Below are 13811 nucleotides of genomic sequence, written 5' to 3'. Positions count from 1 at the left end.
CAGTAAAAACAAAAGAAAACCATTTCCCTTAGTTCCGGAAAAGAAAATCATTCTCTCTTTTAACGCTCAGATGACGATGCACCATAGAAGATGAAGATGATAGAAGCAACGCAACTTCAGTGGTCGTCATAACCTGTGTATAGGAGGGCTAGAAATGAAGATTTCTTTTGGATGACGAGGATTCGATTTACAAGGCCTCTGGCGGCCACTCGGGTACGGTCTTCCAGGTGTCCTCGAAGAGCGGGTTGGACTGGCAGCGGTTGTGGAGGGCCGCCAGGCTGGGGTCCGACATGACCTTGCCGAACACGCCCGCCGCCTTCTCCTGGAGCGTCATCCGCGCATTCCGCAGCGCCCGCTGGCGCCACCAGAGCACCGCCACCGCGGCCCCGACCACCGCGGCCGCCACCAATGCCGCCCCGACGCCGCCCGCCGCCAGGGCCGCCACCAGCGCGGCCGTCCCGTCGTCGCCGTCGGCACCACCTCCCACCGCCGTCCCGTTGGCCCACGACGTCGCCGAGGCGCTGGGCGATGAAGATGAGTGTGGTGAGGATGAAGAAGGTGATGAAGATGGCGGCAAGGCTGATGGCAAAGAAGAAAGTGTAGGAGGCGTAGAAGAGGGCGAGCGGGATGGAGATGGCGAAGGCGAGAGAGAAGGCGACATGGTCGGCGTGGTAGAGGGCGTCGGCGTTGCCATCAGCGACGCCGAGACGGAGCTCGTGGGCGTGAACGAGGCGGTGGTCGAGGGAGACGCAGTCGGCGAACTGGAGGGCGACAGCGACGGCGACAGCGCAGAAGACGACGGAGACAGCGTCGGCGAGCTCGAAAGTGAGGCGGAGGGGGAGGGTGATGACGTGGATGAAGGCGAACGCGAGGGCGACGAGGTCGGCGAGGGCGAGAGCGAGGTGGCGAGCGACAACGTCGACGTCGACGTGGGCGTGGGCGAGAGTGAGACGGAGGCCGAGGGTGACGGTGTGGACGAAGGCGAAGCAGACGGCGTCGACGTCGACGAAGCTGAGGGCGATGGCGTGGACGAGGGCGACTGTGTGGGCGACGACGAGAGTGAGGTGGAGGGCCACGGCGTGGACGAGGGCGAAGCAGACGGCGTCGACGATGATGAAGGGGAGGGCGATGCCATCGACGAGGGCGAACGAGAGGGCGACGACGTTGGCGTGGGCGAGAGTGAGATGGAGACCGAGGGCGACGGCGTGGACGAGGGCGAAGCAGACGGTGTCGACGTCGACGAAGGCGAGGGCGATGGTGATGGCGTCGACGAGGGCGAACGAGAGGGCGACGACGTGGGCGACGGCGAAAGTGAGGCTGAGGACGAGGGTGATGACGTCGACGAAGGCGAAGCAGACGGCGTCGACGTTGATGAAGGGAGGGCGATGGCGTGGACGAGGGCGAACGAGAGGGCGACGGCGTGGGCGAGGGCGAGAGTGAGATGGAGGGTGAGGGTGATGACGTGGACGAGGGCGAACGCGATGGCGACGAGGTCGGGGAGGGCGAAAGAGAGGTGGAGGGCGAGGCCGACGCGGTGGGCGACGGGGTGAGCGGGGGCGTGGGCGTAGGCGACGAGGAGGGAGACGCGGTGGGCGACGGGGAAGCCAGCACGCCCAGGTCGAGCCGCGCCACGTTGGCCGTCACCGCCCCACTCGACAGCTCGCCTCCTGCATGACGAGTTTGGGGCGAAGCGAGATCGGTGAGTGCGGTGAGGCTCTTCATTGTGCTTCAACAGTCAATTCAACAATGACGACGAGTACGAACCGAAGACGGTCATCCACCACTTCTGTTGGGCATCTACGTAGGAGACGGCCTTGTGGAAGGCCCGCGCTATCCCGCCCGAGGCGTCCAGTTGCGTCCAGGAGTTCTGGTCTGGGTTTGCGAGGTCGTTAGGAACTGACGGCCAAAGTTGCTTTCATAGAATCGTGGTACCAAAGGAATAGAGCCAGATGTCTTTGAAGTACGTCGACGAGTTGCGTCCGCCATAGATCAGCATTCCGTCGTTCCTGGGCGACAACACGGCCGTATGCCCCCACCTGCCTGCTGGCGTCGTACCGCTTGCCGTCACACTGACCCACGTCCTGTTGGCTGCACACAACATAAGAATGCACCGACCCAGAAATTCCACTGGCCGAGTACCTGAGAAGTACCGATCAACGGTGGTTAACGCGGTTCCTTGCTGGGTGGACCCTCCATAAAACCAAACATCGTCATTGTTTGCGATCGTAGAGTGACCCCAACGGCGAACCATAGGCGAAGGACCGGAAAAATCTCCGCTTGAGAAGGCACCGCAGCACACTTGCCTCCATATTCCTACCACCGCAAGGTTTAACATGAAGGCACACTATTGCTCCTGCGGTGCAGCGCATACCTGGCAAATTTTCGAACAACTCATCCAGCGCACCACCAAACCGGATACCTCCGAACACCACCCCCATGCCTTCTGCCGTAACAACAGCGGTATGTTGCCACACTGGATCTATGCCAGTGGCTGCCTTTTGCCACTGCATGCTTTCTGTGTTGGTGACGCAGTTAGAGTGGGACAACAGTGGAGATAGTGGGAGGTACCAAGCGACAGTATGCAGATGGAAAAACTTCTTGGATTTCCTCCACGGGATGAGCTGGCGTCTATCCCGCCAATGATGACTACATATCCCGAGTAAACGTAGCCAGCTAGCTGGGAGATAGGATAGCTACACATTTCGGAACCGCTTGCAGTCGCAGCAACGACAGAGCGTGGTGTCGTACCTGCCCGGACTTTGATTATACATCCATACTGCCAATGAATGGATTGATAGCGTACCAGACCTATCCCAAATAGTAATATCATTGAAGCAGTTCGTTCCGTTTGTCCCCCCTAAGGCTAGTAGCGTTGTTGAATTGACGGACAGAACCAAATGGTCTTTCCTTGCAGACCACGTTGGAGAAAGAGAGGCATTTGTCCATGAAAAAGCCGATGCCTCACCAGAGAGAATAGCCAGAAGTAGCATTGACCACAAAGGTGTCATTGCAGAAATGATGAATTACGCAAACGTTCTGATCAATAGTAAAAATGCCATTGATGAGGGCTATTGACGCATAGTTGTTGACCTGGCTTCATTTGGTGGTTACTAGACATGTGGGCTTTGCTGCTCCTCTGTTGCTTGACGCCCTCAATTGTGCTGGGCCAGTATTCATGGGAACAATACAGCTCTACAGAGCTTTCGGTCAGGCAGTGGCATTCTTCGATCTGCAGCACAGGAAATAACATCGTTACTTATGGCGGATACAATAATCTTGACGACGAAGCTCTTAATGATCTTCTTGCATACAGTCCGGCAGAACAGCGGTGGGCTTCCATCTATACGGCAGGGGGGCCAACGGGGGGAAGATACAGTCATACTGCCTCTCTGGTACACGGCAAGATGCTCATCATCGGAGGGCGAAACCTTACTTCTTACATCAGCGAGGTATGGGAGCTCGATTTAGGTACTTTCTGCAGGTTCACACAAACAACAATTCGAACATTCACTCAGCCTCCTACGGCCGCAGCAACTTACGAGTGGCAGAGACTGCCTGAGCTCCCCTTTCCGCGGGCGGGACACAGCACAGTTGTTTCCGATGACGGGGTTGTGTACACGATAGGAGGGGCTGAGGGGGCTCCTCTGTACTTAAATTCGAAAACGGTACCGTTCCCCCTTGTTTTGGCGTCTGTCTTCTTCTAAAGCTTCAGTGTTATTTAAGGTGCCTGGTCTGAGGTGAATGCAAGCGCACCAAGTGGATTCCCGCGGTGGTGGCAATCAGCTGTGGCCATGGACGGAAAGATATGGGTGTTCGGAGGACAGGACGCCTTATCCCGAGTCGTGAGCAGTGTGTTCTGCTTCGACATGGGTATCTTCCTGCTCATCTCAATCCATCCTTGTGCACGCTCACACGGCGGCAGCAACCACTACTTGGAATTCCGTCAACAGCAGTGGTCCTCCCAGGTATGGCCATTCGGCAGTGTTGACACTCGATTCCACGGCCATGATCGTGTTTGGTGGTGGTGATGGGGAGCAAGTTCACCAAGACACATGGTCCTTTCACTTCGGTACATTAGCCTCTCATAATTGACGACTCAGCCACTTATCCTCACTGTCGAACATCAGGAACGGAAAGATGGGAGCAGATCCCTGCTACAGCTTCTCCGCCTAGACGTCGAGGCCATTCTGCATGTACATGGCGGCATTCTTCGGGCAGAGGGTATCAGTTTATATCGGGAGGTGTGGACGTATTGGGGCCGAAGAATGATGTATGGATGCAAGACTTGGGTACGCCAAACCAGGACTTACCCGGTCTCAAGAAAATAATACTCAACGCTCATCCAGGAATGCTGCCCGTAATTGAAGCGCGCACGAATGCAACGTCAGGAAACGTGCTGCTCCTGTTCGACGTGGCTGACTCCCCAAACCATCGATTAGTTCCTGTCGGTACTTCCCGCGTGACCTGAGGGAAGATGCCTGGAGTGTCGCTGACGGTGTTCCTTCAGATTTGTGTACGAACCAGGTGAAAGAGGAGCTTTGGCTTCGATTTCAATTCCTACACTTGATCGAGGTGGATTCCGATGGCCAGGCGCTATCCAACACCACCTTCCCCGAGTACGGGTTCAGCCTGAGCAAGGGGAGGTTGGGTTATCAGCAGACCTTTGACTTCTCCGCCTCACTGGGCAACCGCACAGTGGGGCTCAACTACTCCCTGTATTCCAACGAGACCTACGTCTCCTACGGCAACGTGTCGCTGCTCAATCGGCCCGGCACCAACAAGTGGAATCTGCTGCTGAGCGGGTGGACCTTCGCCCAGCCGACCAACCGCCTCGAGATCTATGTTGGACTGTCAGTCCAGGCGAGTGTTCAGTCGATAGTTGGAGTAAGCGCAGGCTCAGCGGTGGCCAATCAGCGGACAACGCGCTACGTGGTGCAAACTACCCACACTACCAGCACGATGGACCTGGCAGACTTCGCTCTGGCGGACGTTGACGTGGACCGGCCCGTGCAGCATCGCTTCGAAGCCGCCGACACGCTTGTGCTGAGCCTGCCGACCTTCACCGACCGCCTCAGCTACGACCCCAACATCGGTCTGCTACTGCGGGACCAGGGCAACGGCGACGAGTGCTCCGCGGGTTCGATATCCCTCTGGATCCTGTGCCTAATCGCCGCCGCGGTAATCATTCCGTGTGCCATCGGGCTGGGAGCCTTCGTATACGTCCGCGACCGACGAGCGCGCCAGCGGCGACGAACAGTACTACAGGCCCGACTGAAGACGCTGTACGCCCTCGACCAAATCCAAACGCCAAGCCCTCAACCTTTCCCCTCAGTTGTGGGAACAAAATATTGAATTTTTCGTGATGTTAAAAACATAGTTACAGCGGGTAAGAGAGGTGGAAGTCCTGCTGTTTCTCTGGCTCGTTGATTTTGAGATAGCGTCGTCGGGCGTTGGTGAACCAGTTGGAGATCTGGGTGGTGGTGAGGCCGGTGCGCAGGGAGAGCTCCTCTTTCTCCTCCTTGGTCGGATACGGATTGGCGATGTGCTCATTGATCCACGCCATCATCACCTCCTTTACCTCTTGGGTCAGATTGTCCCTCTTCCTCTTTCGCTGCGCGGTGTCCGCCTTTTCATTGTGAAGGTGTGGAGACTTCGACAACATCTCCGCGGCTCTCCGAGGAAGCACATTTTCCTCCCAGTACGTGTGTTGGAGGTCAAGCTGATGGAGCAAGTTGTCTCTCTCCCTTTGAAATGCTTGGTGTTGATCCATCTTTTACCAAACATAAATTGAAATGGAAAGGACCACTTGCTGAGCTGGCCATTGACGGTCCATTGACGGAACCGAAATTCTAATGCGACTTTTTCTGTTCGCTTAGCTCGTCATGACACTCCCCAACGTGCTTGAGCACAAAACAACCCCTGCTCAGACGCAGCTGCCATCTCCGTACCTGGCTGACCACTGGGAAGATGCGATTCGGCAGGAACTGCATTGCCTGCTAGCGCAAGGAGGGCTGCTGTGCATCACCCTTCCTCAGTATGAAAAAGGGTATGCGGCCTTAAGCCGCAGGTATGTCAGCGAAAAGACGAGGATCAATGCACTGGCTCAGTGGGCCTCAACCGAAGCTCTCAACACCATCAACAAGAACCCCCAGCAAGAACCGACGGAGCTGTTGGACTTTTTCCGATCCGTGCGAGGGCGCACTGACGAGTTCAAGCGATTATTGCAAATGAAGACCCTGGACTTGGCCCACGCGATAGCCGCTTCTGCCTACACCTAATAAATGCTCATTTATCAACAGTCCCCCGCACGCAGGAAGAGCACCAGCAGCGCGGCGGGCACTCTCGTCCTTCACAGAAGCAGGCCCTCACCTCGTAACCGGATGGTCGTTGTCGCCTCGAGCCCGCCACCTGCACGAGCGCGTAGCCGTGCCGCCCTCCGTGCCGGGGCTCCAGCTCCATGGTGGGGTTGAGCCGCAGGGTCTGGAGCGTGGTAGCCGCTGTTTGGCGACCATGTTGTGGAACATCACTCGGCGTGGTTGATGTTGCCCGCGTGCGGGTCGCCGCCCTCGTCAGTCTCGATCGTCGCGTGTGCATGGTCTGCACGCCGTCGTCCGAGCGCATCAGGAAATTGCCCTGCGCCGCCACAGCTGTCGCGCCCGTCGCCCTTCTGCTGCACGCACGGACTTCTCGGGTGAAGCCTGCACGTGCGGTCGCGCTTGATCAATCTCAATGTACATGCACAGCGTCGCCTCGCAGTTGTCGTCCACTACCGTCAGCGCCAGTTCGGCGCGGCCCGAGCCCTTGTAGTCGCCCAGGTTGACTGCCACCGCCTGACTAACCGCAGCACCAGCGGTCCGCCTTACGCCATGGCGTGACCGTTTAAGAGCGCTCGATGGCACGCCCAGCAATGGGCGTCGCCGCACAGCACCGATTCATCGCCGCACAGGAATGGCTCGCCAAGCTCGTCACACCTAGAGCGAGCCACCACGCGCACAGCTGCTTGACTGTCGCCGGCCTGGCCTCGCACCCTGGTGGTCTTATGTCGGTTCTTGTGTTATTTTATATCTATAGTGGATTATTTCTTTATTGACTGGGCTATGGGGGCTGTGGGGTGTCAAGCGACCAGTCGCGCACGTACCCCGGTCCCCGCTCGTCGCCCGAACAGGAATGGCTCGCTGAGCACCGATTGCTGGCGGTGTTGTTGACGCATAATGTGGCTGGCTGACCACGCTGGTGTCGTGAAATGGCGGTGGCTGAACAACAAGTGCAGCAGGCGGGCAGGCATGACGGGACCCTTGTTGGAGTTCGCTGTGGTGAGGCCAAGAGGTGCAGAGAAGAAAAGAGGAGAAAAGCCAAAAAGAAATGGAACAAGGAATGGACACACGCCTTCTTGAAGCTAGCGCCATCTTTTAGGCCTCCTAGATGAGCACTCGCTCAGCCCAAACCTGTAATTCAGCTTTTCTCACAGGTGGGAGGTGGGCCGTGCAACATCCAAGGCCGGCAGGGCGTCATCCCGCACCTCCCATTCTCACGCACGCACGCACGCACGCACACACGACACACACGCCCACCACACACACACACACGCACGACACACGCACGACACGCCACACGACACGCATGAACCACGTGCGCGGAACCGATCATGATGAGACATGGTGGCGTTCTTCCAGGACACAGGGCAGCGCGGAATTTAACGGGAGAAGATGCCATTTGTCGTGTTGTGTGTTGTGTTGTGTCTCGTGTGCCATGTCGTGGAGTGAGCGTCATGGGCTGGGAGTGTCGTGTCGTGGGGTGAGTGTTGTGTCGTATCGCGCCGTGTCGTGCAGCGAGTTTAAAAGGAGACGACCGTTAGTTAGGGGAGGAGCGAGTGGGTGGTAGAGGCGAAGAAGGCGATGCTGATGGCGTCTCCGGTGATCATGACCTTGGTGCCGAGGCCGACGTACCACAGCTTCTTAATTCCCCTCATGGCGAGCAGTAACAGCGACCCATCGCGCTTCCTGTGGCAGTCCAACGCCACACAACCGCGTGCGTGAACCCTGTGTGCGCACACAGCGCACACCACACACACACACACCAAGTTCGTGGCTCATCTGCCCTTGGATGGCTCGGTGAGGCGCAATCTCTTCGAGGGCCACCTGTGGGGCGTGCCATTCGAGGTGGCCGAGGACGCCTCTGCCGAACTGCATGCTGGCGACTACCCTTCGCTGTACCTCACGCCCGATGGCCGGGCACACATCCTGTATGGCCCTCGTCAACCGTCGGTGCGCTGCACCACTCTCCTTCTCGCTGCCCAAGAAGATTGTTCCTGCACCGATGACGGCGGCTGGCCAGGATGGGCAGAAGAAGAATGGCGGCATCTCCTTCGGCGGCGTCGAGTGTCTGACCTGTGTCGCTGGCGGTAGCAACGATTAACACCATCAAATGCACGGCGTCTACCCTCCTCTGCTGGTGGCTGTCGGTGAGCATGGTCTTGACCCCGAGGCCGGCGTACAACAGCTTCTTGATGTCCCGCCTGTGGCGGACACCTTCGCTCTTCTTGTGGCAGTCCAGCGCCACACATGCGTCCGCCAGCGCTGCGTGCTCACACCGCACATGGGTGAGTTGATGGGCGTGCATGGGATGTGCGGTGAGCTTCGACAACATTGGCGAACAGACAGAGGTTTCATCGTTCTTTCTCCTCGTCATCGCCTGCGTCTCCTTCCCCATCTTCCTCCCTCTTCACCCTCCCGCCCCCGTCCGCCCCCTCCCGTCCCCGTCCGCCCCCTCCCGCCCCCCTCCGCCCCTCCCGCCCCCTCCCGCCCCCGTCCAGGGTCGAGGGGACAAGGCTTGATGATTGAAATGTGTTGTGTGTTGTGTTGTATTTGCTTAAGAACACTGTGAGGGGGGGAAACAGCAAACATCAGCGACTTGCTCTCGGCGGGCCTGCGGTGGCTGCAGTTGTTCAGTTCGACGGCGCAGCAGCGTCGTTGGCGTCGATGTCGTGGTCGCTGGGCAGGTCGGTGAGCGTGTCGTGCTGGCCCGACTGGCCGCCCTTCAACCGCGACAGATCGATGGCCGGCGCGCCCTGGTAGTCGTAAGACCCGCCCACGATCTCCACCTTCCAGTCCAGCAGGTCCTCCCACGTCACCAGGTCGCCCACGCCCACCCGCGTCACCAGACTCGACCACCACCACGACGATGACGACTCCTCGCCGCCGCCGTTGATGCTGTGCTTGTCCAGCCGCACAAAGTGCCGCTCGGCTTGCGCCGGCTTGGGCACGCAGCGCGTCGATCCGTCGTCGTCGCACACGCCGCAGGCGTCCACCACCTTGCCCGACAGCGCCACGCCGTCGCAGCCGGTGCAACGACGACTCGTCTCCGCCGCACACGCCGCACACGCCGCACGTGCTCCTGTTGCCCCAACAGCCTGCGGTTGGTCGTCGCCCAGAAGCCGTCACCTCGCCGTCACGTTGTAGCCCGTGGTGTAGCCCCTGCCGCTCTCCGTGACGGCCTCCAGCTCGATAGTGGGGTCGAGCCGCAGGGTCTGGAGCGTGTAGCCGTGGGCGACAATGTTGTTGAACAGCAGCGCGTAGGCGTGGTTGTTGCCCGTGTGCATGTCGCCGCCCTCGTCGGTCTCACTCGTCGCATTGGTGTTCTGCACGCCGTCGTAGCGGAACAGGAACCACACCTCGCGCTTGCCCTGCGCTGGCACCAGCGCCACCTCCTCCGTGCCGATGAGCGTGTTGTCGTCGAGCAGGCAGGCCTCGCCGAGGCAGTTGTCGGGGCTGCCGCGCCACAGCGTCACCCACACGTTGCGCGCATCCACGAGCGCCTTGTTGCGCACCACCACCGACACCTCGACCACCTTAGGTCCGGGTCGGCCGGCGTGGCCACCATCTCCTTGGTCAGCGTCGTGCGGTCGCGCTTGGACGTGGTCCACCACCAGGGCAGGTTGAACGTCGGGTCGGGCTTGCTGTAGGTGCGCTCCCCCCACATTGACACCGAGCCGGGCAGCCTGGCTCGGCGCTGTAGTCAACCTTGAGGCACTCGCGGCCGTCGGGTGGGCGCGCCATCCGAGTAGGTGAGCACGTTGAAGGGCTGGTGGTCGGGCGAGTACCACCATGCACCACCACTGCCTCAGGCAGCTTCCACACGTAGCGCGTCGTCGACATGTACACGCCGTCGCCCAACGCCACCAGATTGCGCGCCACCGAGATGTGCTCCACCGTCGACTGGCCGCTCGCCTCGGCCGCTTTTCCAGCTTTTCGGTAGAATGACCAGGACTGCGAGCTTGCTGTTCAGATAATGTGCGACGACGAACGAAAACGAAAATGAGACGAAATGAGCATATCAGAACGAAGAGTGGGGGAGAGAGAGGGCGCCAATGGCGTGGGCTGAACCATGCACGCGATCGCGCTTGATCTCGAACGACGACATCACGCCCGCGGCGTCGGCCAGTCGCAAGTAGGAGCCGTAGCTGTTGAAGGTCATCAGGTTGACCACCACCTCTTTGCCCTCGAGAATGTCAAAGTGCGTCGGCGGCGCACGTTGATCACGGCGAGCAGCTCCGGCACGCTCTCGTACCGCTCCTTTTGACCGACGCCCCCACGCCGGACCCCAGCCGGAACAGGTTGCCCACGCTCACCGCCATGTTGTTCACCATCGCCGCCCCGAGTTCCTTGCCCACCTGGTACGCCGGGTCCGCGTAGCACTGCCGCCCGTGGATCGTGAACGGTCGGCGTTGGGCTGCGCCGTGAGGCTCTCCACCATGACCTTGTTGTGCGACGCCGCCACACGCAAGGAGTACTCCACCGCCAGCTCGCTCTCATAGCTATAGTCCACCGCACACGAGGTATGAGCTCTCCTTCAACCCTCCCTGCCCACCCGCCCGCCTGCTAAGTCACCCCCCAACCTTGGCTGACAACCTGCCCCCACAGCTTTCTGTCGACAGCAACGGGAGGTTTTTGTGGTATCTTGGTTATTTTTGAACAATTTGTTGTTTTTGATTTCGTCTAATTGTGAATTGCAGGGGTGGGTAATGAGTGACAGTTGGATTTTTGGATATGTTTACAGATGATTTTGTGGCTCTTTTGCAGATGACAGATGATTTTTATGGCCAGATGATTTTATGCCATTTCATGGATAACAGATGATTTTTATGCAGCTGACAGGTGATTTTTATGGCCATTTGGCAGACAACAGATGATATTTATGGCCATTTTGCAGATGATTTTTATGCAGATGTATGACAGATGACAGATGACAGATGATTTTATGACAGATGACAGATGATTTTTATACAGATGATTTTTATGACAGATGACAGATGATTTTATGGCAGATGACAGATGTTTTTTATACAGATGATTTTTATACAGATGATTTTTATGCAGATGGTTTTTATACAGATGATTTTATGACAGATGACAGATGATTTTTTTGCAGATGACTGATGATTTTATGCCCATTTTGCAGATGATTTTTGTGACAGATGACAGATGACAGATGACAGATGATTTTATGACAGATGACAGATGATTTTATGACAGATGGTTTTTTTGCACATGACAGATGGTTTTATGCAAATGACAGATGGTTTTTTTGCAGATGACAGATGGTTTTTTGCAGATGGGTAATTGTTGCAGATGACATATGGTTTTTTTGCAGATGACAGATGGTTTTTTTGCAGATGACAGATGATTTTTATGCCCATTACAGATGACAGATGGTTTTTTGCAGATGACAGATGATTTTAATGCCCATTTTGCAGATGACAGAGGGTTTTTATGCTGCATTTGTTTAAGGAGCACATGAGAAAAGATGAGAACAGGAAAACATGGCGAAAAAAAGCTGGAAAAGGGGCCGTGGGTGCAAAGGCGGGCATGATGGTGTACTGGCAGGGCTTGAGGACGACGGTGGTGGAGATGTTGCTGGCACACGGCTCATGCTCTCTTTGCCCACGTGCGTGAGCCTGATCTCCGTTGGAGAAGTGATGTGGTGTGGTGGTTGACTGCCGATGACGCACCGGCCTCGAGTTCGTCGCAAAAGGCCGGCCCGTTGATGCCCTGGGGCTGCACCACGTGCACCGACCCGAACGTGGTCTGCCACGTTGCGCTCTCAAAGGCTAGGCTCACCATCTGCCGCTGCGTGACACGAGGCCCTCGATGTGCCACAGAAGAAAGCCCGATTGGTGCGTCGTCTTCACTTCCCACCACCGTTGCGCACCCAGCGGGTGGTGGCCAACCTCCACGAGGGCCACCGCAACACCTTCACCCTCAAGTGCGTCGACGCCACCACCAAGACCGCTCTGGCCCGTCATGCGGGGCAAGTCGGTGGATGCGTGTGCGGCGGCAACGAATCCACGTGCTGCATTCCCAAGCCGGCGCAGGCTCAGTGGCACAAGGGCGCATCGACGTCGACCGTGTGTGGTGGTCGTCGATGGTGGCGCGGGTCCATGTGGGCGACCTGGTGGTGTGGGAGAACCTGCTCGACCGGAAGGTGGGCGGGCCTACGACTACAAGGGCGCTCCGGGTAGCAGCAGATCGCTGCGCTCGTTGGTGGTGTCAAAGCTCGTGGAGCAGAAGCAGCAGCTCCAGCGCCTGTCGTTGTCGATGGCCAACTGGGCTGGCACTCTCCTCCCCGACCTCGAACCGGTGCAGTGCCTTGCTCACCCCTGTCCGGCAATGCTCGCACTCACTCCTGTGCCAGGGCATGGCACGAAGAGGGACCCCCGAAATGGTCAGGGCGTACTACAACGCACACGACTGACGACGACGGCGCTGGCGATGTTGAGCTCTGAAACGGCGTTCGGCGGTGCTGGCGCCGGGCGCAGCAAGCGTGCCACACCGGTTCTGCAGCCCGGGCCTCTACCTGTGGCACGACCAGCTCAACACGTGGGTACCACCGCACACGCACGACACACACGCGGCACACACACACGACACACGACACACACAGGCGGAATCTAATGTGTGCGCGCAGGGAGAGCTGCACGAGCTCAACACGGCCAACCACGGCATCATCGTGGTCGAACCGTCGGACCTCGCTGTCGACGAGTGCGGCGTGTGCGGCGGCGACAACTCGACGTGCAGCGATCGCCTGGGCGTGCCGCATGGCGCTGCCCTATTGGACGCGTGCGCCGTGTACTCCGATCCAACCGGCCATCGACTCCTGCCATCCCCATCCACCCACCTCACGCGGATTGTGAACCTGAAACGCACGTGCGCTGAGTTTCCCCCAACAACAACAACAGGCCAACATGATGCTCTCTTGTGCCTCACAGAAATGTAATCCTTTGGCTGAATAAAGTTAAATCTCAATTTCCTTTTTCAGGCTTCACCCCTTAGGTGGACAGACGCTACTGCTGCATGTTCTTCTTTTCTACAAACGCTTCACCTTGCTATTTAACATGGTTGGTTGGCCCCTCTGTCAACATTCATGTTAGAATGCCTTTACTCATTTGTGGCGGTGCGGGGTGGGGAGTAGCAGATGAAGTTCCAGCCCCTACTGTTGTTGGCCATCGCCTTCCTCGCTGCCCTCGCGCTCGTTGAGTGCCACGTCGGTACCGATTTGTTAGTCCCTTATTATCACCCACAGAGGCAATGTATACCGTGCCATTTACATATATATTGATGTATACCTCATATGTTCTATTCTCTGACGGTTACTCCCCTGGGGCCGTTCTACAGAGTCGGCCGGTGGTAACCTGTGCTGGAGCAATGGAGATTGCTCGGAGGGCGAGGAGTACTGCCAGCGTGCTGTGGGCAATTGCAATGGCAACGGCTACTGCCAGTCCCTCCCCTCGGTACTTACCAACTCCTTTGCTGCAT

General features: G+C 57.9%; 6 protein-coding genes across 6 annotated transcripts; 4 read left to right on the top strand and 2 right to left on the bottom strand.

The window, feature by feature from the left end:
- Nucleotides 1-290: 290 nt before the first annotated feature.
- On the top strand, nt 291-1675 carry ACA1_025880 (uncharacterized protein; the record flags this gene model as incomplete). Its single annotated transcript, XM_004353261.1, is given in 2 exon segments — nt 291-1367; nt 1382-1675. The coding sequence occupies 2 exon segments, from the start codon at nt 291-293 to the stop codon at nt 1673-1675; spliced, it is 1371 nt and encodes a 456-aa protein (XP_004353313.1).
- Nucleotides 1676-4474: 2799 nt separating this feature from the next.
- Nucleotides 4475-5275, top strand: ACA1_025870 (uncharacterized protein; the record flags this gene model as incomplete). Its single annotated transcript, XM_004353260.1, is given in 3 exon segments — nt 4475-4513; nt 4525-5178; nt 5210-5275. The coding sequence occupies 3 exon segments, from the start codon at nt 4475-4477 to the stop codon at nt 5273-5275; spliced, it is 759 nt and encodes a 252-aa protein (XP_004353312.1).
- A 102-nt stretch (nt 5276-5377) lies between these two features.
- On the bottom strand, nt 5378-5662 carry ACA1_025860 (Homeobox domain containing protein; the record flags this gene model as incomplete). The annotated part of the gene is made up of 1 exon (XM_004353259.1): nt 5378-5662. One exon carries the CDS (start codon nt 5660-5662, stop codon nt 5378-5380), a length of 285 nt encoding a protein of 94 aa, XP_004353311.1.
- Nucleotides 5663-5882: 220 nt separating this feature from the next.
- On the top strand, nt 5883-6278 carry ACA1_025850 (uncharacterized protein; the record flags this gene model as incomplete). Its single annotated transcript, XM_004353258.1, has 2 exons — nt 5883-6046; nt 6068-6278. 2 exons carry the CDS (start codon nt 5883-5885, stop codon nt 6276-6278), a joined length of 375 nt encoding a protein of 124 aa, XP_004353310.1.
- A 2666-nt stretch (nt 6279-8944) lies between these two features.
- ACA1_025840 (uncharacterized protein) lies at nt 8945-10633 on the bottom strand (the record flags this gene model as incomplete). Its single annotated transcript, XM_004353257.1, is given in 7 exon segments — nt 8945-9353; nt 9441-9767; nt 9848-10008; nt 10030-10080; nt 10110-10276; nt 10383-10547; nt 10567-10633. 7 exon segments carry the CDS (start codon nt 10631-10633, stop codon nt 8945-8947), a joined length of 1347 nt encoding a protein of 448 aa, XP_004353309.1.
- Nucleotides 10634-12767: 2134 nt separating this feature from the next.
- On the top strand, nt 12768-13244 carry ACA1_025830 (uncharacterized protein; the record flags this gene model as incomplete). Its single annotated transcript, XM_004353256.1, is given in 4 exon segments — nt 12768-12795; nt 12815-12879; nt 12964-13202; nt 13235-13244. 4 exon segments carry the CDS (start codon nt 12768-12770, stop codon nt 13242-13244), a joined length of 342 nt encoding a protein of 113 aa, XP_004353308.1.
- Nucleotides 13245-13811: the final 567 nt, after the last annotated feature.

The sequence above is a fragment of the Acanthamoeba castellanii genome (assembly GCF_000313135.1).
Source record: "Acanthamoeba castellanii str. Neff unplaced genomic scaffold scf7180000084453, whole genome shotgun sequence".
NCBI classification, from domain to species: Eukaryota; Discosea; order Longamoebia; family Acanthamoebidae; genus Acanthamoeba; species Acanthamoeba castellanii.
The sequence above is the reverse complement of the archived record's forward strand: the minus strand, read 5'-3'. Positions and strand labels throughout refer to the sequence as shown.